Here is a 25,746-nt window from a genome sequence, read left to right on the forward strand (position 1 = left end):
TCAGTCGTCGTGGAAGTGCCCGCGAGGAAAACATATTTTGTCGAGGAACTTGTTGCAGGAACCTTGTATCGAATCAGAATCTGAGTCCTGACGGGTGGGCGGGTAGGTGGTGACAAACTGTGATGGGGATGTGAGCGATGATGAACCTCCAGTGGCTTGCGAATATTGAGCTCCGTTGCCGACCATAGCCTGCGATGATAGCCTCGCCTGTACACAGACCATTTGCGACGATGGACCCTCAACGAGAGGAGCGCTGCACGTCACTGCCGTCGACTTTTTCTTGCGTTTTGGTGTTAATGCGACAATTCCCTGTTGTTTCCACATCTAGTAAGAATAAAGGTTTGTAGAAGATGGAACCGAAGCTCACCTGGAATCCACGCACAGCATATACCTCAATGACCTCGGGACGTCTCAACTTTTCCGGAGCCATTTCGGCGGGTGTAGTATCCTTCCCTCGAGCACGCATGAGTCGTTTCCAGAGGTTGCGATTTTCCTCGCTGTCGAACTCGGCAGGAGGAGCGGGATTATCGTGCGGCGGGCTCTGCGCTTCGGCAAGAAATTCTTCCCGCTGCTTGCCTTTACACTTCTTGCTGGACTAACGGCCCATCATGTTGGCCTGACAGTGGGCGAGAGCCAATAAAGGACTTACATCATCAATTTCACCTCCCTCGTCTCCTTCTCCTGCCAGAACCTTTGCTTTTGGTATTGGTTGGTTGTGTTCCATGGCTGCGGGCTCTAGGGACGAGTTTGTGCGGCCGCGACGAGTGAAGAAACTGCGCTTGGGGCGTTCTTCTGGAGTGGACTCATTTGCTGGCAGGCGGTGTCGAGAGATGGTGTTCCAGAAGCGGCGAGCCGAGGACAGGTGGGGGCTAGATGATCCCAACGGAAGAGATTTCTGGGAAGACTACAAATGATTGTCGTCAGTCTTACCGGGCCTTTTGCGTGACGAACACGAGTTCAATTACCTGGAAAAAATTGTCATATGGGTCGTCGTGAACCTCCTCAATGATACCATCACCCCCCGTAGCATCAGCCTGTAACATTCCTGTGAGCAAAGCAAGACTGACAGTCAAACAGGAATACTTACGTCAAGGTGAGATGATGATGATGGAGACTCGGGTTCAGTTCCTTGCTCAGGTGTCCCTTGTCTGTGGTCTTGTTGAGGTATGGGTCCTGGAAGCTTGGGAACTATGTCTTTGACCATCCACAGAGTGAGTGTGTTGTTGTCTCCGCCATATGCCAGGTATGTCCCATCTGGAGAGAACGACACACAGCGAAGGTCTTTATGATCTTCACAGAGCGGCTTATGGGACACTGTGTCCCAGAGCTGTGCGATACCTTGATGGCCCACGTACGCTAGGACATTGTGTTTGGGTGAAAGTGCGACGGACGACAGGTGATTCAAGTTGATATTATCGTGCTTGAAGCGATGGAGTACCTTGCCTGAGCTGCTGTCCAATACACGTGCGAAGTTGTCGGATGTGGAATAGAGCTTGCTGCTATCCGATGACCACACCAATGAGGTCACAATATTGACTCCAATGAGTTCAGAATCACTAATAGGGCGAATAACAGGCTCGCCGGTCTTGCTGTCCCAGATGCAGATTCCGTCCGATCCGCCTGATGCAATTCTGTCTCCCGAAGGCGAATATGCAAGAGTAAACACCCTGTCCAGGGTGTCCTGCTCCAGGCGCAACTCGACTTCTCCGCCTTCTGCGTTTCGAATGAGGATTGTTCCATTGCTGTACCCACTTGCAAGCTGGCCTCCGCTGGGTGACCACGAGAGCGACCGCACCCCACCACTATGACCCATCCATGCGCCTTTGATAAACTCTCCATGCGTGCTCCATTGCTGAACACTTCCGTCCTCCCTCCCGCACGCAATCGTCTTCCCGTTCGGTGAAAGTGCCAGTGTATATATGATCCCTCCCTCGCCTTTCCATGGTTTTCCGACAGGAAGTCCCGTGTCGCAGTTCCATTTGCGCAACGTGCCGTCCCCTGAAGCACTCACGACGTGGACGTCGTCGTGCAAGAAGACGAAAGCCTGAATGGCGTTCTTATGTCCCTCGAATTCGTGCTTCGGACTTGGCCTTTCGGATTGTGCCAGGGTTGAAGCTTCCTCGAGGGTCGGCTTTGCAGGATATCGAGAAGCCATAGCTCAGGCGTCCCAGTCTGGTCAATCGATCTGTCGGTTTGTGATTAGTGATGGGGCGACCGACTGACCAGTACTCACCGGTTGGTCTACTGGTATCTCGCCTGGGGGCAAGCTAGCTAGGTGGGCGAGCGTTTTATGTGTCAGATATATGAATTCCACGAGGCAGCGCTAATCCTCGATGCCGGACAGGTTCATGTGGCTATACTTACAGGATTTCGGCAGGTTCGTTATTCGTAATCCATGATGTCCACTATCAGGATGGTATTTTTCATTGTGTAATCATCCACCTGGTATCGATCATGTTAGCCTGAAAGCTAACTTTACATGGGTTAGCATACACGTTGCGCAAGGCAGAGACACGGTGGGTCACATTCAACGGTCAACACACCTTTTCGCGCCTATTGCCTCACACCTCACGTAATTTGCTGTGCACGTTCGATTAGCTGTGCTAATCTCCACTTGGACCAGATCACCGCCAGTCAGGGGAATGAATTGTAAATGGTTATGTTTAGCAGTCTACTATGTCGTGACAGTCATATGTAATACAATGATGAACGTACCAATTCCCTGAACTCCTCACGCACTCTCGACCAATGCAGGATCAAAATACACCCTCCGCACCCACCTCCTCCGCCTTGTCATACCCGATGCCTTCCATGCCTCGAGAGGTGTCCGACGCGGATCGGCCCAATAGTCATTGGTGTATACCCATCCGTCTGTTTGGTCGTGGGGTCAGGTAGATGAAACAAATGATAAGATAACAAACTTACTGTCGTCCGCTCCAAAGACAGGATCCCCGTTGCCGAAACCAGAACCAGAACTAGGACAAACCCAGCTCCCAAGTGTGTCAGGTTTCCACCCCTCTGTTTCCACGAACGCCCAGCCTGGTGCGAGCGAGAACGTAAGGTTGCTGCTGGGGGCGTAGGGACTCAGTTTGAAGTTCGAAATACATCAATACAAAGAGAAACACGCACCTCACTTCGCCGCCCACTCCACTCCACCCATCCCTAGCCCTCGTCCACGACGCACGATCCGCAGACCTCAAATGTGTCTTACTCCACGTTCCAGTTCCTGCACCAACCAATGCACTCCCAGACCCAGCTCCCACATCAAACCCCGACCCAAAACTCGAACCAGCTCCCACAGTATCAAGATCATCCTGCGTGCCAAACGACGACGACGACGACGAAGGCCCCGGAGCCCACCTCTCATTCTCCCACAACTCCACCTCCCGCATCTCAGCGCTCCAATGTCTGTCTTCGAGTCTGTCGTCGTCGATCCAGCGGCGGAGCTTCGTTTTCAAGGTGGCGTATTTAGTAGTCAAGGTAGTACCCGCGTTGCTTCCCTTGATGATGCTACCGTTGACTGCGGCTTTGAGCAGGGGTATGATGCGCACTTGCGTGATTGGATGCGTCCATGCAAATGGTGACACCCCAAGGACAAGGAATAGCAGGCGAAGCGGGATTAGAGGTAGGATTGGGAGCAAGAGGAGGAATGAGAGGAGGGTGAGCGTTAGGATGAGCGAGGTATGTGTGGAGCGGTGGATGAGGTGGGGAGTAAGAGGTGAGAGGAGGTCGTAGACATCAGAACTGCGCAACAAGAGCAATAAACAATATGTAGAAAGTAACCAAGGAAGAAATGAGACTCACAACGCGCCCATAAGGTTTTGAATAGCTTGAAGGTTTGCTTGCCAGTCAACGCTACCCTCCGAGGGTGGCGGCGCGATTGGAGCAGGTGGGTTCTTTGTTGATGTTGATTCGCATGGTGAGGTGGTAGGATACGTCGAGAGCATTATAGCTGCTAGTATAGCGTGCGGGAGAAGTAGCACTAGACGAGGGAAATAACCTGCAGTTCACTGAGTACCAAGCAAGAATGAGACGAAAATGGCACGCACACAAGAACGCGTAGGCAGTGATCCAGACGCCCGTATATTTCCACCCACGTCTCCACATAAGCACCTCCTCCAGTCGATCCTGCAACCAAAACACACAACCTACTCTAGCTACGAACCTCCTAAAATTGACGGTAGTAATTGGAATGCTGAGCGGGTCTCTCGTGCTCAGCAGAGCTGTGCTGGACTTGCGAGGGGTTGCAGAAGCGGGAATCGAGGCAGGAAAAGAGCTGCTAAGGAGGAGGGTAGATAGAGACTTTGTCGGGCTAAAGGTGGTGCTGGTTGTAGGTGGAGGCGCGGGCGAAGAAGAGGATGATGGCAAGGACGTGCTGATTTTTGTAAATGGGCGTACGGGGTTGCTCGAGCCTGGAGGTGATTGCAGACGAATCACGTCTGGCGGAATCTCTACATAATCGAACGTTGACATTGCGAACAACTTTTAGCGCGGACGTTGGTGAACACAAATGACCTAGCTAGCCTGTGTTACGTGGGATGATTGACGCCCAATGCATTTACATAATTATCCCATAAACTTTTCAAGGAGCCGCAGCCGTGGCACTGGACACAGAATCACAGTACTACATAGTGGTGGCCCGAGAAAAGCTGGGATACATAGTTTGTTTGGATATGGCCTACAGGTTTTCATATCCTGCTCAGATCTGAGATTCTTCACGAGTGCTGCAATCTGCATTTTTAGCTACCCTAAAAATATGGTGATGCTTAAAGCCAATTTTCTATCGATGCGTGACCAAGTATAATACAACGGTGTAAAAGTGCCTGCAATCGAGCCTGTCGCCTACGAGTGATCGACGTTGACGCCTTGAGATTCAGGTCCAAGAACAATTGGCATGATCTTCTGCGCGACCGAGACTAATATTAATAGCAAAATTACTGTTCACATCACAGTAACAAGTACACATTAGATTAAAAGCTTCCAATAATAAGTACAAAATCGTATACCCCGCCATCACGACGTGCCCGCAGGCGGCCTAACATGCAAAATCACTCGAGGGACCTTCTTCGCCATGAGAGGGCTCACAGCCTCATTCTCAGACGCAGATGTAGAAGTCGAAGAACTACTAGACATAGGCGCTGGTGTGTGTGTACCCTTCCTGGGGTTGCGAGCCACCTCGGTTGTGCTGCTGTTGCTCGAAGGCTTCTTACGCTCGCGTAGGGTCATCGATGTTGGAAGCACCCAATTCCGTGATGGCTGTGGCGGGGTACGGTAGACGTCGAGATGGAAGAGGAGCTCTGTGGTACGTGTAAGCCACGGCTCGGAATCGGAATCTCCAAGCGAAAGGCGCCCGAGTTTACGGGCTTTTGTGGCTTTCTCGAGCTATCATACCTTTTAGCATGGTACAGAGAGACGGATTGCAACGCTAAAATACCTTGACGAGGTTTTCCAACTCCCACCACCTCTCATCCACCTGTATCGTGTCCACAACGAGTCCACATACATGTGCCATTGCCCCGCTACTCAGGGCACGATCGCTGTACCCGCCTTCCAGCACGCTCACGACGCGTCCACGAGCATACACATCGGCAAAAGCACACGTGTCGCGAGTAAGTCGGTGATAGAAACTCGTAGGCACTTTTCGATTATGACGAGACATGCTTGGATACTCGTGTTCACAGGCGTCGAACCCACAACTGTCTCAACCGTCGACGATGGGGGGATGGGTACGAGATATAATGGACGCACCTGATGAACACCATGACATCATCTCCTGGTCCACCAGTACTGTCAAGGAACTGCGACGCTGTCTTCAGCAGCACAGAATATCGTTCTTTGTAGAGGACATCCCAAAAGTATGCTTCGGAGCTGTAAGTCTGCAGATGTATGTTCTCGATGTGCTGTCCATGCGGTCCGTGTATTGACGTTGACGCCGCTTGAACAAAAGACGCTTTACCGTCCTATTAGCTGCTCAATTATTCGCAATAACTGAATACAGAAACGGTCCTTACCTCGCATGGGAAAGAGAGAACATCGTGTATTGAGCCGTAGAATATCTGCGGACCGTGTTTGAAAGGTGGTGCGTTCGGTTCCGAAGGTGATTGTTCAGACTCGAGCGTTTGTCGGTAGGTCTCCTCATTGATTTGCCACACTATCGATTGTGTGCCATTCCCTAGCAAATTTTTGTGTGATGTCCCCAACGAATGTCCATTGAAAGAAGACTTACCATGATGCAAATCAATGTCCAATATCACAACACGTTTAATCCCATGCTTGAGGTGTGCTACGAAGTGAATGAACAACTTACATCAACTGAAGTGAAAAAGCATACCATGAGCTGCGCCAACCGCTACATTGTTGACAAAACAGAATCCGGAAGGGGTATCTTCACCGCAATGATGGCCTGGCGGTCTCACTGCTACAAATGCTCGTTGAGATCCGGTAGCTACAACAGAAGCACTTATGCGAGTAGATGCAATGACTGCATCCACTGCTTGACACACGGCACCAATAGCACCTTGGATAGCGTCGATCGAGGAGGGACATACTGCAAGCATGCAGAAAATAAGCGTCATACCCGAATTTTCCCCAAGACAGACACGCACGAAATAGGTCAAGTGGTGGCATACCCTCCGGCATTTCCGACCCCTTCTTCGTAATATTATCTTCGCTATCCCTCGCCCACGCTTTCAAGTTCCGAAGATACACATCCCCGTCTATATCTCCATGCACGTATTTCACAGCAGCATTATCCAACAGATCAACCGTAGCCGTGCTCCTTGCGATAGAAATACTTCGGGCTCGAATAAGCCCGCCATCGGATGTAGCGATATCCATCTTGTCAAGTGCAGCAGCCAGCTGATCCTCTACGGAGATGTCTGCGTGTGACTCTGAGTTTTTCAGAGCACCTTCGGCTTCTTCGATACGCGCTATGGCAGCAGCGAGCCCAATCTTGACGGCGCGCAAACGTTCGGGTCGCTCCACGATGGCTGAGGTATCTCGTGAGCGGATGAAGCGGTGCTTCAGACAATCATCTTGGAGGTATATTTTGACGTGTGGTGGAGCTTTTGATGACGATGGCTCGGGTGGGTTTGAGGTGACCTGAGATACAGGTAATGGAGCACCGATTCCTAGTGGGTCGACTTCGGATCCAGCTTCCGAGTCTATCTTGATAGGTGAACAGGCTGCGATTTGAGTGCTCATATTGTTCATGACTGTGAAGTCCTCTAAACTCCTGCGTATGAAAATATATATTTTAAAGTAGATGAGCCTTACCTTAGATATCGATGATCATCTGTAGTACTTGGCTCGTGAAGCGCGTTATTTACCTCTGTTTACCCCTAGTTTACACGCACTTTGTTCTTTCCTTCCTCACCGCGAGTCGGCGACCAGCACTGCCTGGCAGCCTCATTAATGGTGGATCCTCCGGATTGTGAACCACGGATAGACTACCTCGAAGGTGACCTGACGATATACCAGTCAGCTGAACTTGTTATATATCAGGTCGCCTTCGAGCTACATAGTTGCAGGTGATTAACTCCTTCGGAACTTCATTGTGGAAATTGTGAGTTCAGCGCAAGCTGGCGCCGGCTCGAGGGTTGCATTATCAATGGAGCTTCGGTCTTGAACATTGAAAGGTCCTTCCTGGCTCAAGCAAAGCATAATATCAACCGGTGAGCAGCGAGCGCTTGTCCCTTCCTAGAATGAAAGCTATGTACTTATTCATCCTTGCGTCGAACTGTATTACTAGACGCCCTTTACGACCGCAACACTCAAATGCCAAAACTTTCATGGCGTCCTTGTTCGAGTTCGCATTTCCTTCGCATTGCCCACGAGCATGCTTATCACCGGTACGCGTCTCCATGACAACACCGGACCCAGCGTCATTCTTATCTGCTCGCCCCCGTCTGGAAGGTTCCCTAGAGCTGTTCACATTGGCACATCCGACTCCTGATCCTCACCGAACCACTGACGTAGTTTGGGCAAACTGATATGTAAAGTCAGAGTCTAGATGTATTTCTGTTACCCGATATGCCAGTAAGGTGAGAATGTGACTCTCGTTATCTCTGGCACATCAGGTAACAGAAGTCAGCGATAACCGCCATTCCCCCACTAGTCAAGAATCGCAAACGGAGTTACGGTGTGTTTTGTGGTTTGTATCATTGGGCCAGCGGACACGAGTTATCTTATATAGAAATCTAGATGCAAGTAATATGGCACACATGTGTTGACACTTGTTCTTAACGTTCAACGTTCATCCTATACTGTGTACCATTCAATCGTTTCCATAGCCTATTGTATTGCAATAACACAACAATGCATCAACGCCAAACTCTTGGTAGTTTCCCGCTCGCACGCCTATTCAAATACTCACGTTGAACACGGCGATGCCCAGCCGCCCGCCTTGAGTCTACTGCTATGCATTCTTCTGACTAATTTTCCTTCAAAGTTCCGCGCTGGCCTACATCAAATCTGATTGCACTCACGACCAAAAGGCGGTCCTTTGGCGGCAATGTCGCCTACTGCACCTAATCAAGCCCAGGAACAAAGGTATGAGTGTCAGTTCTGAGCATCTGTCGACTACCTGCTGATTCTGTTAGTAACAGACCAATCAGCGACTTGGACCTCACCCAGTACATTCGTAAGGAATCCAATCATCCAGTTGCTCACGGAGGCTACGGAGATATTTGGAAAGGCGTCTTAGTTTTGCCTACACCGAATGGAATCACTGAAGAGGTTCGCCGACATGGCTTAAGATAAATATGAGGCTCTCAGTAACCTCCACAGAATGTGGCAGTCAAAGCCATTAGATCTTACTTCTTCGACGAAGAAGATAGGGTCAAGAAAGATAAGGCAAGCACTTGGATCTCGTGTTCAAGGAAAGCTAAACACGATATCAATTCTATCAGAAGCTGCGGCGTGAATTGGGAATCTGGCAGAAACTTGTGCATGACAACATCCTCCCATTATATGGGGTTGCCCTCGGATTTGGTCCGTTTACTGCCATGGTGTCTCCATGGGCAAAGAATGGATCATTGACTATGTATCTCGAGTCCAATCGAGACCTTTCGATCCCTGATCGATTTCAGCTCGTAAGTCTATGTTCGACACTCCAAAAGCTATTGAGATGAATTTTTTGCTAGCTTTTCGATATCGCAAGTGGTCTGCATTATCGTCCGTATCCGTTCAGCTTGTCGATAGTTGGACTGCTGACCATGTCGTTAGTACATTCAAATCAAGTCGTCCACGGAGACCTCAGTGGGGTTCGTAGAGACCAGCCCTTCCCACATAAAATACTAACAACCTTTCAGTCCAATGTTCTGGTAATGGAGAATGGCACCGCGTGTCTTTCGGACTTTGGGCTTTCTGGTGTATTATCCGAATTCTTTGGCTCATCAAACTTCTCTTCTACCATCGCCGGAAATATTCGGTGGGGAGCCCCAGAGCTGTTCGCCCTGCCGGAAACTCAAGACGGCATTTCAACAAATCGCCCGAGTAAAGAAGCTGATATTTACTCATTCGGCAGCATAATGCTACAGGTGCGCTTCAATTAGTCCCTTTGCGTGGCCGCCACTGAAGTATTTCTGTTTCAGGTTTTCTCGGGGAAGGTTCCTTACTATTATATCAAACAACAGATGCAGATTATTGTGATGGTCGTGGATGGCAAAAGACCTAGACGCCCGGAGGAGCCTCAGATCGCTGAAGAACATTGGAACATGATAGAATGTTGCTGGAGCGCCCGCAGTGTTCGGCCGTCCAGTGAAGATATTTTGAAGTTTGTCGCGGCACATCGAGGTGAGCACAAAATTGGTTGGTCGAACGGACTTGTCTAACCTTCTCACCTTGCGTTTATTAGTAGGGCCATAGAATGTTTGTGAGCAACTTGGCACTCGTCGAATCACATTCGACCGCTACACAAACACACCTCTGGATTGTGTCGTCTACATACTTTTCCACGTCCCCGTAAGTACAAATTCTAAGTACTAGTAGGATACTTCATCTGTGACGATTTCTCGTTTGTAAAATCAAGATTACATACCAAATAGTAAGGTTGCGGTTGAAGGGTATCTCCATCCACTTTTTGGATTAAAGTCATAGTCTTATCTGAATCAGACAATGGGAGGTCATGGGATAAGGGTGCTTCGGGGGATTCGCTGTCTATGTCGACTGGCTCGACCCGAAAAGGACAACATGCACGATGAACGTCCCCTAGTGACCCAATGGTCTGTCTGTCCGACTCTATCAAGATACGCAACCACGCAACCATACGACAAGATCATGAAACCTGTTAATACAGTGAAGCAGCATAAAATGCACAACCCATGCACCTCCGCAGCTTAGAGCAAGACATCCACAATCCCTACACTCAAATCCACCTCGACCGTGTTCAATACCATCATCGATCGGCGACACGAAGCTGCGTCTGTGCAGCATGCCAAACCTTAAATTTATGTCGAAGAAGATGGAGGGAGCTAGCGCTAATGTATTGGAATTTCCCAACACATGCACCCGTCAAAGTCACGTGTATGCAGACACGATCATTCAGAAATGCTTATCGTAGTGGCCAGACTCCGATTGGCAAACTTAACGCAGTTTGATATGCTGATAGATGGATTGATTGTTGGGTAGGTGTCTGAAATGTGCTAGTCAGAAAGGTAAGAACCCCGGAGAAGACATGAATATATCCACAAGTACGAAGGAACGACAGGATCTATCTTCCTTCGATTGGTCTGGCTAGGGCAGACTAATGTTGACAACATAGCCCCTTCGGTGATCGAGTCCGGTTATTTTGTGACAACATACCACGGTCAGCCGTATTGCATGCAACACTCTAAACGTTTGTTTGGATCCAAAAGATAGCCTGACTGACCTGGCCTGGCAGCAGTTTTCTGGATGTTTAATCGTCATCTCCTGCTTTGCATGTAGGGTGCTATCGCAGTCAGCATATATAGAATTGCTGCAACAACGCAGTTGGTCCAAGGAGGAGAGTCACAAAACACGTCATGTCATGGATAAAAATAGCGCTACCTGCACATTCTGCAACACGGATCGAACTGAGGAGGCTTATGGGAGAGGACTTACTTGTCCATCAGTCAATCACCCAACCACTTCCGAACATCGGGGGCATCCTTACCGAGTTCGATGTCCGTGTAAATTGGGGTCTGCGTATTGGCCAAGGAATGGGGAAGGGATAGTCCCATATAGGAATAATAAAAAGCATCACACGGCAGAAAGCTTATGACGAGACAATGTCCAACATAGGGTCAATGACCCCAAAGGACCACACTCTGAAGCAAAAAAAAACCATCAGTACACCTTAAGTAGCTTCGAAAGGGCCGAACTAATAAACCTACCCCTCAGGTACGAGCGTGTATGATAAACATCACATCTTTATGCTTAGAGGTGCTAAGGTCGCGTCAGGCGGCCCTATTTGGGCCTCTATCAGAGATACGGTGTCTGGATGCACTGGAAAGCTATGCTCAGAAAGATGATATGCAACGCGCCACATCCCCTCCGGTCCAAATAAAAGCGCAAAATCTATATACGACCTGCAGGGAATAGCGCATGGGTACTACTTATCAGCGTGAGGAGTAGGTCGAAAAACATGGACCACATACCCCGGGCTACAAACTTAACGCCCAATTTCTGTGTGATGCGTAGGCGTTTCTGAAGCACCCTGAAGTGGAACAAAGTAACGAAGTGGCTATCGCTCAGTCCACCCCCTTCATGCACTTGAATTTCATGTGGTGGACAACCCAAAAAACGTCTCAAAGACTCATCCTGGCTGATAGTGCACGATGAATTAATTGGCATCGGGGCATTAAAGACCGTGTACTTGCGATAGATTGCTTCCCAAATTTAGCTGCATGAACATTCCGTGATCGCTAGCTCCCATGGATGCAAGACGCAAGTCGGAAGAACAATCAGGCGAGAATTCGGAAATGAATTTAGTAAACGCCGAAAGGACTTCCCGTTGGTTATTTACGATCGCCAAGTACAGCGCCATGTGGCCCTCAATATTGGGTTGTTGCAAGAGGTTGGTGAATTCTGCTATCGTTGGGAGAGCAGCAGCGCAGGAGTTGACGATTTGGGCGACAGAGGAAGGCGTGAAATCGGGAGAGGAGACAATTTCACGGTAGAATTGTAGGTAGAACTGTGGTACTCGGAACGGTAGTACTCGGTTTCTGGTTGGATCGTAGAAAGGAAAATACAGATCGTTTGCATTGGACGGAATCATCTGCTGCCAGTGAAACAGACCTCGAAAGTGCGTCATACGAGGGTGGTAGTGGCTTGAAATTGGTGACAGACGTGCTATCATCGAAGAATTTGGCCATTGTAGAGGGAGAGGCAAAGGAGACTCATGCAAGCTTTAATAAGACTATAGGGGCACAACAATTGCGCTCGTCTCCGGGAACAAATAATGACAAACTCGCTTGTACGACCGAGTACCATATGAGGGGGTGACGCTGTCGGTCCGGTGACGTCCGCCTGTCGGTAATTTCGAATGTTGGTTAAATCCTGTTACAGGGAGACTATGGTCGAATGCAATCAAATATTCACAGAACCCACCTATATGAAAGAATCGCTATATATTGTACCGTACGCTATCCAAAGTAAACCGGTTCTTTGCCAGTAAGCATCAGAAAGACTGAAGTTTGTCCATCAAAATCGCCCACTCAAGGACAGTCACGCCTTTCTTCAACACCTCCTCCTTCATCTCCCTATCTCGCGTCTCTTCTCGCAATCGGGCGAACGCCCGTAGGTGCTCTTCACGCCGAATACCAAGACCGGCAAGTACAGGCGCTATGTGAAGCAACGTTGGCTCGCAAGACGCAAGCACCATTTCAACCGATGACGTGGAAGTTGAACGTACACCCATGACGGGTGGGGAAGGCCAGCTTTTACCGCTGCGTGGAGGTGAGTTGCTGTTGCTACTCCTTGTCAGTGGTGGTTCTTGTAAAAAAGTAGTCGGCTGCGGTTGTAATGGTGAGGTTCTAGCATGCTTGGATAGCGCTTTCAGCTCAGCCATCGTGTATATCCGTTCCGAACGGGTAGGGCTCGGGGGGCCACCCCGTTTGTCGCGTTTCGACGTGGTTCCTTTCTTCACCTGAGGTGACCAGTTTGCATTGAGATCGGAAGGTGTGTACAATCTCTCTGAGCGATATGTCTGAGAAACGCTCGAGCGGCTTCTTCTGAGACCTTGCTTCAGGTTCTGCAGGTTATGGTGGTCAACGTCATGCTCGATTTGATGATAATAAGACACAGACCTCTATATCTCTGGGTAAAGCTGGCGGTGATTTGCTTCGCCACTGCTGGATCCGTTGGGCGGTATCACCGCCCTTGTTTCCGACCACGTTCCCAAATTCATCCTTCTCATTTCTCGCAACATCTTCCCTCCACATGGAGACCTTCCCTCCACGTTCAACGTCTCCCGATCTTGCCTCGGACGTATGGCGCTGCACGATTCCATTGTGTTGTTGCTGCTTCTGCGAGGAATGTTCGCTTTCTTGATCATTGAGCCCCGCATCAAGCATCCGCCTCGCAAGTTCTTCGGCATAAAGGTATTCATCCTGTTGCAGATCAGGAGCCTGCCGATGGTTAACCTCATGTCTCTCTGCCCACTCTCCATACACGCCGCTATATCGTGCGGCCCCATTAAGCACCTCATCCTTGTGGACATGCACCTGCGTGACGCCATCATACCCCCGCTTCTCCGATGCAGTCTCAAAGTCGTCATGGGTCACAGCGTCAAAGTCATCATCCACGATCTGCACTGTCGTTGGTGCTCGGGGATGTCTGTGTTTGCGAGCCACGGGGGCTTTGACGGCTATAATGTCATGAGATGAATCTTATGTTCATCGATGAGTTAAGGTGGATCTCCCAGAGAACCAGGTAATACTCACCGCTATCTGACGGTCGATACCGCATTTTCCGCGATGGACAACGGGCTTTGGGTGTACCCCGATGAGATAATCCTTTGTCGATGTCGAGGATAAAGTCAGGAGTCTGGCATGTGTATGTGCATGTGCCACTCTCGGCCAGCGCCCGAAACCGAGGCAAACACGAGGCCTCCTGCGTTCGACCTTTTGCATGTCGTGCCTGTCTAACTCCACCTTTTGCGATCTGATCACGCTGAATGAAACGGTCATTGACTCCTGCAGAAACGCATACTACACGTGTTTGGTGATTATGGGACATCGTGCGTGATAGAAGGATTCAGAAGAGATGGTCGTTAGATTGCAGGGTTAATCAGATAAGAATGGGCGTAATGTTACTGTACAATGCGGAGAAATACATGCTGTGATACAAACATTAATAAGATGGTGCAGACGTCGGAAAACACGTAGCAAATAATTAAAGCGAAAGAGGAATTGTGCTACGCCTATTTCTTCGTCTTGCTCTTTTTGCTGCTTGATGCCCCGGCTTTGTCGTCCGCCTGGAATGACGTCAATGAAGACCGTTGGATCTCGTACAAATTCTTACCTTTCGTTTTGTCCCCTTTCCGTCTTTTGCAGTCTTGCTTTTTGATCCTGATTTTGCGTCGTCGGCCTTTGTTTTCTTCGGCGATGTTTTCGGTTGTACTGAGAAGAAGCCGTCGAGGCGGCCCTGTTGCTTTGCGTTTAAGAATTTTTGTAGCTTCTCGGCACCTTTGCGGACTCGGTCCTCACTTTATGTGCGTCAGTTGGCGGTTGGTGGGTAGAAGACCAGGCTTACTTGAACCCTTTCTCAGTGACCAGGAACTGTACGAGACCATCGATATCTGGGTCTTTCCATTCGAGCTGGCAAGAAACGTAAGTGGACATCTAATTAGTAGAGGGACAGATCATACCTCGACCTCAGAAGCTGGGACTACATCTGGTTTTTGGAAAAGTTTCTTTGCCTCTTCCCAGGGCCACTCATCGGGGACCTGTATGCCTCCCTTTTTCTTCTTGGCACCGTCTTCTGCGTCGACAGCTTTCTCCTCCTTCTCTACTTGCCTGGGTAAAGTAACCGTGTCAGAGACATGATGAAGCTCACAACTGGAATCACATACTTCTCTCGCAAATGCTCGACTACGCCCGCGAGTCCACCGTACTCTCGTATGAGTTTTAATGCGCTTTTAGGTCCGACTCCTCTTATTGGCTCGAGGTAGTCGCAGCCTAGTAATATACAGAGGTCGATAAACTTGGAAAACTTCAGTTTCGGAATGAATGAGTGCCTATGGAACAGACCTGTGGCATCTCCATCTCGAGGCCTTCGAGCGCCTTCGAGAGGTTTATTTCGCTTATGGGTGCCTTCTTTGCCTCGGAGAAGGTGAGGTGTCGGTAGAGAATGGGTGCGTTGAAGGTGAGGGTGTCCATATCTTCTGAGCCTGCCGCATATACCTGGGTTTGGTGAGTACCGACATTTACAGAACGACGAGTTGCAGACCTTTCCTCCCCTAGCGAGTTCTGCACACTGTGCCTCGGCTTCGGATGGCGCCTGAGAGGGTGTTATCAGCTGAGCGGAGAAGTAGATAAGAGACATACTACGATAACAGGGATACCCATGAGTCTCAATAGCTTTCTACATTCTTCGTTGTGTTCTCTTGTGACTTTGACCGTTCGTCTGGAGAGCCTGTCGACGTCCTCTGCAGTGCCTGTTTCTTTAGCCTCTTCACCTTCTTCCTTGGCCTCCTCCCTCCTTTCAAACCGTTTCGAGAGCTATAAGAAAGTGAGGACGATGAACAGCGATATAACTCAGCCACATACCACACCCGACTTGAGTTCAGGAGGTTTGCCATCGAATACATACGCAGGTTTGATACCATTCTCGACAATACGTATAGTACGGTAGAAAAAACCCATCAAATGACTCGTCGTCTCTCCCGCGTCGTTCGTGAGCATCTCTCCGTCCTTTTGACGGACTGCAATAAGGAACTGGTATATGGACATTGACGCGTCTATGGCGACTTTACGTCCGAAGAGGGTTTTTATGTCGTGTTCTGTGATAGCTTTTGGGGCATGCTCGGAGATGAGCGCGGTTAGTCCTTTAATACCCATTGTTGGTTGTCTTGATCGTCGTGGATGGTGGTGAGCAGGCGTGTGACAGCTTGCGCGTGACGTGAATGTGACACAACGCGAATTTCGACCCCTTGTGCGGGGGTTGGTCCTGTTCCCCTCTGCCAGTAGCGACGATAGATGGGTGTACATGAGCCTATTCACTTTCCCTACATGATGTGGTCGAATCTCCCCCACACAAACGCAGGCGCTTTTACGAGGACCGCGACGTTGACCCTGAAACTAAATCCATGATAGAAGGTGGGTGGATTGTTAGCTTGATGACCCGCGTCTGATATTTCTCTTAGATGAAGCCGACCTTGGAATACGCCAGCTTATTTCTGAGGAGATCGACCTGGAAATTGCTATCCGCCAACGTCTTCTAAACACCATCAACTCTCGCATAACATGGGCTCTTATGCTACAAGAAGCTCTCGCTCGAGACTTGTCCACTCCAACTCCTGATGTAGCACCAGACGAATTTCAAGAAGCCGCTCTAGACGCTCTCAACGCTGTAGAGGCACCTTGCGCATTCCTCTTTGATCGAGAAGAGCCCTTATATGACGACACTGAACCTCCCTCCCTCCGTTCTTTTCTCCCCTGTCGCCACAACTCAGCGCGAACGAATACCTCCAAAGGTCAGGCCTACGCGTACCACTGCAACGAAACTCCACCCGCAGAAAAAGCTGCTCTATATCCGTCTCCCCCCTTCACAGATAGACGTCGATGAGCAGATTGCCGTTCTCACTTGTCCCACTTGTACTCGCATACAGTTCACCACACTGCAAGGGCTCTTGAATCATGCGCGACTTGCCCATGGCATTGAATGGGCCAGCCACGACGCGTGCATTACTGCTTGCGCTGTTCCGGTGCCCTCCAGTAACGATGCGGAGAAGGAACGAGTCGAGGAGGAAGGTGTTGAAGTACCCTGGGGTGGTAGTGTTGTTGGCCTACAACGGTTGTTCGAACGTGCTGTTGGTGTTAATTTACCTGCTCCTCTTCTTCCCGAGGAACGGCAGGGAGCGGCGATACCCAGCACCCTTCTTTCACGCACCCTCGGTTTACATGCAGACTCCCCTGCGCTTGCTCCATTTCTGGGCAGAACTCCGAAACGAAGATGCATACATGCTTATGAGGAGGATACGGAAGTTGACATTCTTATCATCGACACTGCCCCGCTTAGGCCGTCTCCCAGTTTGGATAGCAGGGAAGGGGTTGAGAGGAGAGAAGAGGGTGGTCACCCTTGGCGAATGGCTTATCCGCATCGAAATAGAGCTCGTCCTGAACTCGATCTTATTGTTGACGTGCCCGCATTTGTTGATAACGATACAGAGAACACGGCAGCCCCTGCAATACCAGGAAGCACGACTTCTCGCTTCCATATCACCGCTCGTGTCCATATCACAGATAGAAGTTTATATGTCTCTCCAGGTTCGTTCCCGTTTTTCTACACTTTCGTTTTGGAGTTTGACATCTGCGCAGGTCGGCGGGTAAATCTAAGCATTCCGCCATCGCATACTCACCGTTGGATGCTCAGTGTGACTGCTCCTTCTTACGTGCGTGCATCCTTTCCCCTCCTCTAAGCCTTGTGATATATCTCGCTTATAGTCGATACCTCTGGCCTCATTCATGATACGCTTGACAGTTTTGGCAGTGGCACCATCTGATAACACACAACGACAGCCTTGTACCGTGGATAAATTACCCTTTGCCATCATAGGCTCATTTTCTGAGCCCTTTCTTGCAAAGGTCGTGATGGAGTGGGCTGGTGGCGGGAGAATGGAAGTAGAACACTGGATTGATGTATGTCTTACTTTTGTGCTCGCATCACTCGCATTCACTCTTCACGTAGCTTGACCCCGCTAACTCTGGAAGCTCTGTCCTCGGTTCAGAACAAGTCCTCGATGTCGAACTCGACAGAGGGACACGCCTCCTCCCTGCCCCCTCTGGACCTACACCGCCTCTACCTTCTTTGGAACGTGAACCTGCAGAAAGTACAAGGCAATCTGCGGCCAAACATCAAGAATCTGGAGATGAATTCGGATATGAGAAGGTTCTGCGGAGTTTATTACCAAGGGTCCCTATGACGCTCAAAGGTATTATTCTTCTAGCCAGCGTTACACGTGTTCCATTCTGATTGATATGACGTGACCATAGATATGAAGTTCCGTACACACGTGCAAGTACCGTACAAACTTGTCCCTTCGCCGGCGCATCTTCTGGCGCTTGTGCCTGGGAGACGCAAGGCTATCGAAGTACGTATTTTTGAGGCATTGTTGTTTTTGGGTGTTTTGAAAATTGTTTGATGGTAGTGGGGAAGAGCACGAGCGCTGCAAGCACTTTATGTCCAGCACGCCGCTTCGGCCTCGGACTCTGCAGAACTGATTTCACTCACTGTAGGCGATGTCTATGCCTTCCTAGAAGATTCGGGGCTTTTTCCGCGTTCCTCTGCAAAGACCGAAGTTCCCGTCCCGAGTGGGAAAGAGAAGAAAGAAAAGGAGAAAGAGAAAGAGAAAGAATCGACGCCTTCGCCCGTCGATGAACCCTGCGTCGTCTGTGGCATCAAGAAACGCTTGCACCCTGCACTTGCTGTCACGACAAAAGTGAAGAAGGAGCCTACTTTTGACGAGACGGTAGTTTGGGTTTGCGATATCGTTCCGCGGCAGGAACTTGAGCGGGGTTTACGAATACCTATTGTGGATTTGACGAAGATTTTAGGAGGTGGACTCGAATCTGCCCTCTATGCTGGGGGAACGGCAGGACTAGCGCATCAGCCTCTGGTTTCCTCGGTTTCTTCTCCAGTGCTCAGACCTTGGCGGTACACTCCCCGGCAGATCGTCTCGCTAAATCCGCCAGACCTCACTCTTGCTATTCATATGAGCGTCGGCTCTTTGCGCCTCCCACACTTTCCCGATCTCCCCTCCCCCTCCCTAGACAACCGTCACACAAATTCAGAAGTTGATGAAGCGCTTGCGCCGTCAGCGCTATTAGCCGCTGTGCTCAAACCATTTATTTCTGTCCTTGTACGGTCTGCAGTGGATGTTGCAAAACGGGATATGGCGATTGCTTCTGGTGGTGGTGCCGGTTCTGGTGGTGCCGGACAAGGCAAGACGCGGACTAAACGAGGGAGGAAAGTAGGGTCTGTTCTCACTCCAGGACATGTCTTACGAGGGCTGTCAGTGCCTAATCCTGGCGTCAATGGTGGTGGGCTCGCCACGACTACGACTACGACTACGACTGCTCTGAAAGATGTGTTGGGGCTTTGTTTGGCGGGAGTGGGCGTGCCGCCGGAGTTTGGACGATCGTTGACGCGTGCTTCTCTCCGTCAGATTGTGGATCGGGATGGGAGTGCTGATATTGGGGAGATAGGGGAAGGTGGCATTAAATTGGAACCGCCTTGATCTAGCGGGACCGGTTGCGCGCCTTACGATTACGAGGCTAGTGAGTGTTTTGAACTTTCAATCTGCCGGAACAGGTTACTCATGTGTATTTTTTAATCCTGTTTATCCTACGATAGACACATGCGCGGAATTCAATATGTATACTTCTTTGTGGCCGGTAGCGCGACCCCCAACCTTGCCTGCAAAGCCTCTAATCTACGACACCCCGGAAACGGACCGCGCACAATTGACTTCGCACACCCCCGCTCTCACTGCACACACTAGGCCGAGGTCGCTCGTGTCGAAGCCTTATCGTACGCTAGGACGCCAAGCGCTGGTTAACTAATGGGTGTACTGCGTAATGCACATATCATGTGGCGATGTCATGCGCTGGAAAGTTACGAAGGTGTTACAATCGGCGCAGTGTCCTTGCAAAATGCTATCTCGCTGAACAGATTCAGACCTCGTGCCTGGTTGATAGATGGTGTGCTGCAAAAGGATGCAGTGAATGCGTTTTGCAGATTGGTAACCAATATGTACTGGGTCTATTCTGACTCCAGGACATGTTTTACGAGAGCTGTCGTTGCCTCATCCTGCAGCTGGCGTTCATACTATATCGAGTGTGACGCCAAGTGGTGGGCTTGCTGCGAGAAAGATGTGTTGGGGCTTTGTTCGGCGAGAGTGGGAGTGTCTCTGGAGTTTGGGTGATCGTTGATCTCCATCAGATTGTGGATCGGGTTTGGAGTGTTGAAATTGGGGAGATGGGGGAAGGTGACGCAGTTAAATTGGAACCGCCTTGATTTAGCGAGACTTGGCGTGCGTGTGTCATTTGAAGCTGCGGGCAAGTATTGCGCCCCACGATGCTAGTGTGTCTTAAATTTTTAACATGTCAGACCAAGGTACTCATATCGACTCGAAGCCTTATCATACGCCAGGACAATATTGGTTAACTAGTGGATGTACTGCGCCGCGTCCTTGCAAAATGCTATCTCGCCCGACAGAGTTGATAGATAGCAGAAATGATGCAGTGAATGGTAATCGCATTGATACTATCACCGTCATGACATCGGTTCCTACGTGACTTCAGTCGCGACTCGCCGGTCACCACTGACTCTGATTGGCATTGGCATATTCCGTCACTTTGCGCAGTGTGAATCATCAATGTTAATGATGGACCGTCACATGCATCACATGCCGCAGTTGACATTCAGATCCTATCTTTGCTTTGGTGCGTAACCATCGGTTCTCGGTGACGCTCATAAATGGATCATGCGCTCTCGCGTACTTGGCACACGCCCTGTGCCTACCTGCTATAACGGGCTGCGGCTTGTCCAGCGCTTGTCTATCAGTCTAATTGACTCCCGAGGTTTTTGACCAGTAAGTACAGTATATTTCAAAGGTGTTGATATTAACGATGGACGGACTAGTTTAGATCAGACCAATACTAAGTCACGATAAGTTTGGTCCATCACCGATATCCAATACGCCGCACCAGATAATCGTTTGTGCAAAATCAGTGCAAAAGCTTGTATCGGTCCGTACTGGACATTTGGTGACATTGTGTCGTGATCGTTTCTCCTTCATCGATGTTTCACACCCGAGAGCTGGGTTGAACTGAAGAAATTGCGCATATGCTACTTTGCTGTGATCACCAATTCAGGAACATAACATATATTAATAGACGGTCGGCACCTCATAGTGTCATGCATGCACTCTCTGTGATACGGTCTGATACGGTTATGAAGTACAATGTGACACGGACGAGCGCACGTAGGCCGTAAAGGTAAAAGGACAGGCTGCCCGAGAGTCACCGGAATTTTTTGTCCGACATTCGCCTCCGAGCACCTGCAGAGGTCCTCCCGCGAATCCTCCGCTTCCGTTTTTGGTCACTCCTTACATAAGTGAACCTGGTCAATTTGAAATTGAACCCCTTGCTTTAAGTAGCGGGCATGTGCATGATCTGTTGCAATTGAACACTGGCATTGACATTTCAGAAAAAAAAAGCGGAAGATCCCTTCTGATCAAATTTTCCGGGATGCAATTTTAAATCCTGTTCTAATTCACAATCAACGCCTTCTTCAACGGACCAGCGCGGTACTCGGACTCTGGAGCATCGCCCACCACAGCAGGCTGTCGGCATCCATAACTTCTTCGGATAGTGATCCAATCCGTTTACGGAGTATACCCGAGACCATAACGCTCGCGTTACGGCCGATTATTTCATTCTGCGTTCTAGCTCAAGTTGTTGTCTAGCGCAATTTTCATCCTCACTCACTCCTTTGTTTTTTCCGGTTGACTGGGCTTCTTCTGCAAAATGCCAACAGTAGATCTCGTCGTCCCGCGTTTCGATAACACCCTCGGTGCTTTGCTTATAGGCTTCGCTGTCTCTGCGACGTAAGTACTTATGGCTTTGCCCTGTCGGGCTGAATCTGACCTTGCGTTACAGTGCATTTGGAATGTTGACCATTCAGGTGTTCATCTACTATAGGCGTTTCCCCCAGGACAAGGCTGCATATAAAGTTCTCGTAAGTGCAGCAATGGTCCCGGGTTATGCTCAGGCTTATAATAAAACGAAATCTGGCTAGGCTGCCTCAATATGGTGAGGTGAATGTTTGCCCTGCTGAAAACAAGGCTCATATCACCAAAGGTTCCTTTCTCTTATCGATCAAGCCTTTATTGGATACGCCGTATATTATTATACCATCACGTGAGTAGCCTGTCATCCTCGCCTCACGCCGCTCAATGACCCACTAGTAACTATTTGAACCCACTCCCATTGGCTGTGGGAAGACCTCAGTGGTGAGCCCCTCTGTTTCACGTAATGAATTATTTGTTTTAACGCGTGTGTTAGGACTCTTATAGTAAAGTCATACTTTCACTGGGCATTGACATAAACTGAACTTCTTTCGTGTAACAGTTACAAATGACTTTGGGAGTGAGTTTCTCCTGTGAGCTAATTGTGGTGGACGTATCTAATTGAAGCGCTCAGGCTGTCGTTGGCGCCGTTGTGAAGGCGTTAGTGCAAAGATTCTACCGGGGTGAATATATAATTGACCTTCCTTTTTATAGGTGCTTCACAATACGAGTCTGGAGATGTAGGCAGCTGTTTTCACGTCACTCTAGATTTTTATATTGATGGTCGCACAGTCAGCTATAGAAATTGGTGGCTTACGGGATTTTTGGTGGGTCGAATTTTGTTCCCTTGATTTCGCATTTCGCCGTACTGATAAGGTTCCTTTCGAAGTTCTTGTTGGTCTTTTCACAACTTGGTAAGGGTATTGTGCTAGTGTCCTTGCCGAACGTCAGACTGATGAAATGTGTATCAATGTCAGGTACAGCAATCAGTGAGTACATAGATTCTAGGGTCAAGACTATTCTTAATTTTCGCCTTCACCAGCATTCACTGTAAAATGGTCCATCTATTCCTTATATTGAGCGTCGTCAAGTATATTGATGTAGTGTACGAAACAGCTTCCAGGTTCCTTCTTTCTCGTACATGACTCGTGTGCGGGTGCGTAAATTCGTTTTGATCTGTTATCCATTCTCACCGGTAGTAGTTGGTGGGAAGCTTTTCCTTGGGCATCGGAGTCCTTACGGACATGAGCATAGCTGCTGCGCTGTGCTTTTACCTTCAGCGAATGCGCTCAAGTTATTCGGGGTGCGTCTCACAACTTTTCATTGCCATGTATTCTGACAAATCAGCTATTCTAGTGCGGACTCCCTGATTAATAAGTTGTCAATCTATGCAGTGAACACCGGTATTCTTACCAGGTGTGTCTCATCATCGCTCTCCAAAGTTTAAAGCCTGATATAATACACAGCACTGTCAGCCTGTCGACCCTTATTCTGGTGTGTAATCATATTATGTTGCGGGTCTCACAGACTGATCTGTATGTAAAGTTCAACGCCATGCCAATGAACTTTGTGTTTATATGCATGTACTTCGTTCTGAGCAAATGTAAGTCATCAGCAAGCCACTCTTGCATCAAGCTAAGATAGTCTTCTCCAGTGTATGCGATATCATTCCTGGCTACGTAAGCGGATAATGAGGCTGTTCTTAGTATCTTACTTATATTGGTGCTTAGACTCAACACCCGAAAAATAATACGAGGTCGGGGCACAGACCGTGAAGGAGGAAAGTCGGCGACTTTCAGTATCGTTACCGAATCCATGCGGCAGTCAGTACGGATACCAATGCAGGAGCCGATGCCAACCATTCGAGAGGAAGATTGGCGGGTGCGGTGGTCATCCTTATCTACTTCTGCTGGAATGCATCCTGAGGATTCACTATGACAGGACTTCAATCGGAGGCTTGACACGAAATTCTCAACAACAAGTTTAGTGGTATGTACTTTCCCCCTCGATCACTAGCTGTGCGATAATCTGGTCATCTAGGCACCGTATAACTACAATTTAGACTGGTAACAGCTTCCGATTACTATTCATAACACCCCTCGTGACACCTCGGCCACCCCAAACTCTACGCACGGATCGCGCCTTCTCATCGAATCTGGCTCTGCCGTTGATCTTTTTATCTTCAAGTGCAGCGCCTACTGCAGTACTCGTACCTGGCACCTAACGTAGACACAACCGTAACTTGGATTTGGAAGGAAGTTGTATACCGCCACAATAAAAGGCATTAGCATGTTGTATTTGTTTTCTCAGCGACTGGTTTATCACTGCGATCTTTGTGAATGCACTAGACTTACTTTTTGGATTGTGAATGTACTCGATCCCAGGCCTCGTGATCTGTATTGAACTCTCCCCAATTGTGTCACGAGGTTGAGGCTACCATTGCCTCGACGTCCAACGTCTATGATTACTAGTATTATAAGCCCTCCGTGTAAGGTTCCCCGATCACTCGACGAGACGGTGGGAATTAATTAACAAGGCCCTCATGACGTACACCGTTTCTCCACACTCGGTCCCGCTCATCATCACAACAATCGTTCTCGTTAATGCTAGGCTTCCATTAATTCTCTGGTTACTAGCGGTAAGGATGGTGGTTCGAGGCTGCAGTCAGATATGCTGCTCCTAGGCACTTTCAATCTTGCCCTGCCATATAGTATTGGAATTGCCGGGTGCCTGGTTACGACTTGAGTCGGATTGACATCCTGCAGAAAGTTAAGGTTGCTTGTTTCACCCACCCAGCCCATTCCCTGGCGTCGTCGACTTCAATGATCACTGCACTCATATACATGCTCAGTCGACTGCTGGAGGCATTGCACATGGCAATAGGGTCATCACAAGGTTCAGGCGAACTTCGGACAGGCATCATAATCATTGGCAAGACTACGTGCAAAACTCAAAAGGGACCTGCCTTGGACTTTCCCCCACTTTTCATGGAGCAAACTGCGCTTCATGATTGTAGTCATGCCGCGGGAGAAGTACGACGGGACTGGATCAGCGGGACGGTGAGCCGAAATAAATTACAAATGTTCATGGTTCTGCGAGGTTCTGCGCGTAGTATGCTCTATGTAGAGCTTCCTCTACGGGTACTGATTTTGAAAACTCGAGCTCGTTCATTATATATTGTAAGGCATTCGTGCCCACAAGGCTTCCACTATTTCAAATCAGATGAGTGGACCAGTTGTCGCGGATTATCTGTACTGTTACTATGAGCTAGTGCGTGTTTTCTCAAGTACCTCTTCTTTCTGACAGGCCAAGTATCATTCAGCTGTCGATCCTAGCAGATCCGGACTCCTGCGGACCCTTGGGGTCACAGGGAGGTTCTCGGTCCTTTTTTCAAAAAATAGGTCCAAAACCACCAGGTAAAAGCAGGCAAATCGGTTGCAATCAATACCGCGTAGTGACGGGCAATTTCGTGCTTGCCTTCAACCTTAATCTTTGAGTGTCCAATGTATACTTTACGGGCGAGTCCCTCATTCTTGTACTCGACAGTGGAAAGCTTAACATATCTACAGAGTAACTTCCAGGGGTGCGCTTCCATTTCCTGAAACGTTTTATCCCCATTACAGTTGGTTTGCTAGTCATTATACTCCCAGCTCTTCCCAGCTTCGCATGATTATGGGAGGTCTACTGCGGAGAACCGAGAGCTAGCTGTCAAGTATGTGGAGCTAGCCCCGGGGTAGTCTCGAACCGACGTTTTTGGAAGGCGCACCAAAGGAATCCCCGTCAATAATAGTTCCATCGAGTTTGCAAACTATTGACAGTTTCATTCTGTGTGGAGGTCCTGACTTAGCTCGCAAAGCTACAATCATACGATCATCGCTTGCCCTTTTCTGATGACTTGAATGAAAGTGTTCGCCTTACACTGATATGACTTGAAAACGGAACGGAATTCCCATCCCAGCTGCGGCCCATCTGCGGTGTCTGCATTTCCACCC

General features: G+C 49.2%; 10 protein-coding genes across 10 annotated transcripts; 4 read left to right on the forward strand and 6 right to left on the reverse strand.

Annotated features, from left to right (window-relative positions):
- EDB91DRAFT_1251746 (WD40-repeat-containing domain protein) lies at window positions 1-2,155 on the reverse strand (the record flags this gene model as incomplete). The annotated part of the gene is made up of 5 exons (XM_041323423.1): window positions 1-309; window positions 368-595; window positions 650-904; window positions 966-1,034; window positions 1,088-2,155. The coding sequence occupies 5 exons, from the start codon at window positions 2,153-2,155 to the stop codon at window positions 1-3; spliced, it is 1,929 nt and encodes a 642-aa protein (XP_041173874.1).
- A 371-nt stretch (window positions 2,156-2,526) lies between these two features.
- On the reverse strand, window positions 2,527-4,539 carry EDB91DRAFT_1226533 (integral peroxisomal membrane peroxin-domain-containing protein). The gene is made up of 5 exons (XM_041320987.1): window positions 4,050-4,539; window positions 3,805-4,000; window positions 3,130-3,744; window positions 2,926-3,068; window positions 2,527-2,871 (listed from the first exon to the last, which is right to left on the reverse strand). The coding sequence occupies exons 1-5, from the start codon at window positions 4,471-4,473 to the stop codon at window positions 2,732-2,734; spliced, it is 1,518 nt and encodes a 505-aa protein (XP_041173875.1). The 5' UTR covers window positions 4,474-4,539; the 3' UTR covers window positions 2,527-2,731.
- Window positions 4,540-4,723: 184 nt separating this feature from the next.
- EDB91DRAFT_1151634 (arginase deacetylase) lies at window positions 4,724-7,310 on the reverse strand. Its single transcript, XM_041319441.1, has 8 exons — window positions 7,276-7,310; window positions 6,606-7,214; window positions 6,332-6,547; window positions 6,227-6,283; window positions 6,012-6,172; window positions 5,749-5,960; window positions 5,435-5,696; window positions 4,724-5,382 (listed from the first exon to the last, which is right to left on the reverse strand). Exons 2-8 carry the CDS (start codon window positions 7,210-7,212, stop codon window positions 5,014-5,016), a joined length of 1,884 nt encoding a protein of 627 aa, XP_041173876.1. The 5' UTR covers window positions 7,213-7,214; window positions 7,276-7,310; the 3' UTR covers window positions 4,724-5,013.
- A 1,584-nt stretch (window positions 7,311-8,894) lies between these two features.
- On the forward strand, window positions 8,895-9,833 carry EDB91DRAFT_1058065 (kinase-like protein; the record flags this gene model as incomplete). Its single annotated transcript, XM_041314128.1, has 5 exons — window positions 8,895-9,092; window positions 9,144-9,174; window positions 9,226-9,263; window positions 9,312-9,539; window positions 9,594-9,833. Coding segments are annotated over 5 exons (735 nt in total), but the record flags the coding sequence as incomplete, so codon positions are not given.
- A 1,509-nt stretch (window positions 9,834-11,342) lies between these two features.
- EDB91DRAFT_672321 (uncharacterized protein) lies at window positions 11,343-12,362 on the reverse strand. Its single transcript, XM_041328044.1, has 3 exons — window positions 11,837-12,362; window positions 11,619-11,781; window positions 11,343-11,549 (listed from the first exon to the last, which is right to left on the reverse strand). Exons 1-3 carry the CDS (start codon window positions 12,317-12,319, stop codon window positions 11,539-11,541), a joined length of 657 nt encoding a protein of 218 aa, XP_041173878.1. The 5' UTR covers window positions 12,320-12,362; the 3' UTR covers window positions 11,343-11,538.
- Window positions 12,363-12,427: 65 nt separating this feature from the next.
- Window positions 12,428-14,206, reverse strand: EDB91DRAFT_1151644 (uncharacterized protein). The gene is made up of 3 exons (XM_041319442.1): window positions 13,905-14,206; window positions 13,269-13,849; window positions 12,428-13,213 (listed from the first exon to the last, which is right to left on the reverse strand). Exons 1-3 carry the CDS (start codon window positions 14,197-14,199, stop codon window positions 12,641-12,643), a joined length of 1,449 nt encoding a protein of 482 aa, XP_041173879.1. The 5' UTR covers window positions 14,200-14,206; the 3' UTR covers window positions 12,428-12,640.
- On the reverse strand, window positions 14,207-16,055 carry EDB91DRAFT_1151645 (PIN domain-like protein). Its single transcript, XM_041319443.1, has 9 exons — window positions 15,732-16,055; window positions 15,510-15,683; window positions 15,412-15,462; window positions 15,213-15,365; window positions 15,035-15,165; window positions 14,831-14,978; window positions 14,716-14,780; window positions 14,485-14,668; window positions 14,207-14,437 (listed from the first exon to the last, which is right to left on the reverse strand). The coding sequence occupies exons 1-9, from the start codon at window positions 16,020-16,022 to the stop codon at window positions 14,384-14,386; spliced, it is 1,251 nt and encodes a 416-aa protein (XP_041173880.1). The 5' UTR covers window positions 16,023-16,055; the 3' UTR covers window positions 14,207-14,383.
- A 215-nt stretch (window positions 16,056-16,270) lies between these two features.
- Window positions 16,271-19,420, forward strand: EDB91DRAFT_1251752 (uncharacterized protein; the record flags this gene model as incomplete). Its single annotated transcript, XM_041323424.1, has 8 exons — window positions 16,271-16,280; window positions 16,328-16,485; window positions 16,538-17,450; window positions 17,502-17,575; window positions 17,628-17,822; window positions 17,872-18,115; window positions 18,177-18,274; window positions 18,332-19,420. The coding sequence occupies 8 exons, from the start codon at window positions 16,271-16,273 to the stop codon at window positions 19,418-19,420; spliced, it is 2,781 nt and encodes a 926-aa protein (XP_041173881.1).
- Window positions 19,421-21,352: 1,932 nt separating this feature from the next.
- Window positions 21,353-24,148, forward strand: EDB91DRAFT_1349061 (uncharacterized protein). Its single transcript, XM_041325999.1, has 21 exons — window positions 21,353-21,793; window positions 21,846-21,924; window positions 21,985-21,998; window positions 22,047-22,106; window positions 22,154-22,198; window positions 22,251-22,260; window positions 22,317-22,334; window positions 22,389-22,414; window positions 22,469-22,494; window positions 22,547-22,581; window positions 22,644-22,743; window positions 22,797-22,812; window positions 22,871-22,910; window positions 22,957-23,057; window positions 23,111-23,170; window positions 23,221-23,248; window positions 23,300-23,357; window positions 23,409-23,433; window positions 23,485-23,635; window positions 23,696-23,743; window positions 23,795-24,148. The coding sequence occupies exons 1-21, from the start codon at window positions 21,714-21,716 to the stop codon at window positions 23,822-23,824; spliced, it is 1,050 nt and encodes a 349-aa protein (XP_041173882.1). The 5' UTR covers window positions 21,353-21,713; the 3' UTR covers window positions 23,825-24,148.
- A 186-nt stretch (window positions 24,149-24,334) lies between these two features.
- Window positions 24,335-25,089, forward strand: EDB91DRAFT_1151665 (uncharacterized protein; the record flags this gene model as incomplete). The annotated part of the gene is made up of 1 exon (XM_041319444.1): window positions 24,335-25,089. A coding segment is annotated over exon 1 (361 nt), but the record flags the coding sequence as incomplete, so codon positions are not given.
- Window positions 25,090-25,746: the final 657 nt, after the last annotated feature.

Source organism: Suillus paluster, assembly GCF_016628075.1.
Source record: "Suillus paluster strain FC165 chromosome Unknown EDB91scaffold_58, whole genome shotgun sequence".
NCBI lineage: Eukaryota > Fungi > Basidiomycota > Agaricomycetes > Boletales > Suillaceae > Suillus > Suillus paluster.

What these genes read in the sequence shown, in the direction of transcription:
- EDB91DRAFT_1226533 (XM_041320987.1), bottom strand. Translation starts at nt 4,473, where the DNA reads ATGTCAACGTTCGATTATGTAGAGATTCCGCCAGACGTGATTCGTCTG. An exon ending in GGAGTGGGCGGCGAAGTGAG is followed by an intron (nt 3,069 to 3,129) that starts GTGCGTGTTTCT and finishes CTACGCCCCCAG; the next exon opens with CAGCAACCTTACGTTCTCGC. An exon ending in TGTCTTTGGAGCGGACGACA is followed by an intron (nt 2,872 to 2,925) that starts GTAAGTTTGTTA and finishes ACGACCAAACAG; the next exon opens with ACGGATGGGTATACACCAAT.
- EDB91DRAFT_1151634 (XM_041319441.1), bottom strand. Translation starts at nt 7,212, where the DNA reads ATGAACAATATGAGCACTCAAATCGCAGCCTGTTCACCTATCAAGATA. An exon ending in GCCACCACTTGACCTATTTC is followed by an intron (nt 6,548 to 6,605) that starts GTGCGTGTCTGT and finishes GCATGCTTGCAG; the next exon opens with TATGTCCCTCCTCGATCGAC. An exon ending in GGACATTGATTTGCATCATG is followed by an intron (nt 6,173 to 6,226) that starts GTAAGTCTTCTT and finishes AAAATTTGCTAG; the next exon opens with GGAATGGCACACAATCGATA.
- EDB91DRAFT_1151645 (XM_041319443.1), bottom strand. Translation starts at nt 16,022, where the DNA reads ATGGGTATTAAAGGACTAACCGCGCTCATCTCCGAGCATGCCCCAAAA. An exon ending in GTCGAGCATTTGCGAGAGAA is followed by an intron (nt 14,979 to 15,034) that starts GTATGTGATTCC and finishes TACTTTACCCAG; the next exon opens with GCAAGTAGAGAAGGAGGAGA. An exon ending in TCCCAGCTTCTGAGGTCGAG is followed by an intron (nt 14,781 to 14,830) that starts GTATGATCTGTC and finishes GTTTCTTGCCAG; the next exon opens with CTCGAATGGAAAGACCCAGA.
- EDB91DRAFT_1151644 (XM_041319442.1), bottom strand. Translation starts at nt 14,199, where the DNA reads ATGTCCCATAATCACCAAACACGTGTAGTATGCGTTTCTGCAGGAGTC. An exon ending in GTATCGACCGTCAGATAGCG is followed by an intron (nt 13,850 to 13,904) that starts GTGAGTATTACC and finishes GATGAACATAAG; the next exon opens with ATTCATCTCATGACATTATA. An exon ending in CTTTACCCAGAGATATAGAG is followed by an intron (nt 13,214 to 13,268) that starts GTCTGTGTCTTA and finishes CATAACCTGCAG; the next exon opens with AACCTGAAGCAAGGTCTCAG.
- EDB91DRAFT_1349061 (XM_041325999.1), top strand. Translation starts at nt 21,714, where the DNA reads ATGCCAACAGTAGATCTCGTCGTCCCGCGTTTCGATAACACCCTCGGT. An exon ending in GCCTGTCGACCCTTATTCTG is followed by an intron (nt 23,249 to 23,299) that starts GTGTGTAATCAT and finishes CTGTATGTAAAG; the next exon opens with TTCAACGCCATGCCAATGAA. An exon ending in GTACTTCGTTCTGAGCAAAT is followed by an intron (nt 23,358 to 23,408) that starts GTAAGTCATCAG and finishes AGTCTTCTCCAG; the next exon opens with TGTATGCGATATCATTCCTG.
- EDB91DRAFT_672321 (XM_041328044.1), bottom strand. Translation starts at nt 12,319, where the DNA reads ATGATAGCACGTCTGTCACCAATTTCAAGCCACTACCACCCTCGTATG. An exon ending in TGGGAAGCAATCTATCGCAA is followed by an intron (nt 11,782 to 11,836) that starts GTACACGGTCTT and finishes ACTATCAGCCAG; the next exon opens with GATGAGTCTTTGAGACGTTT.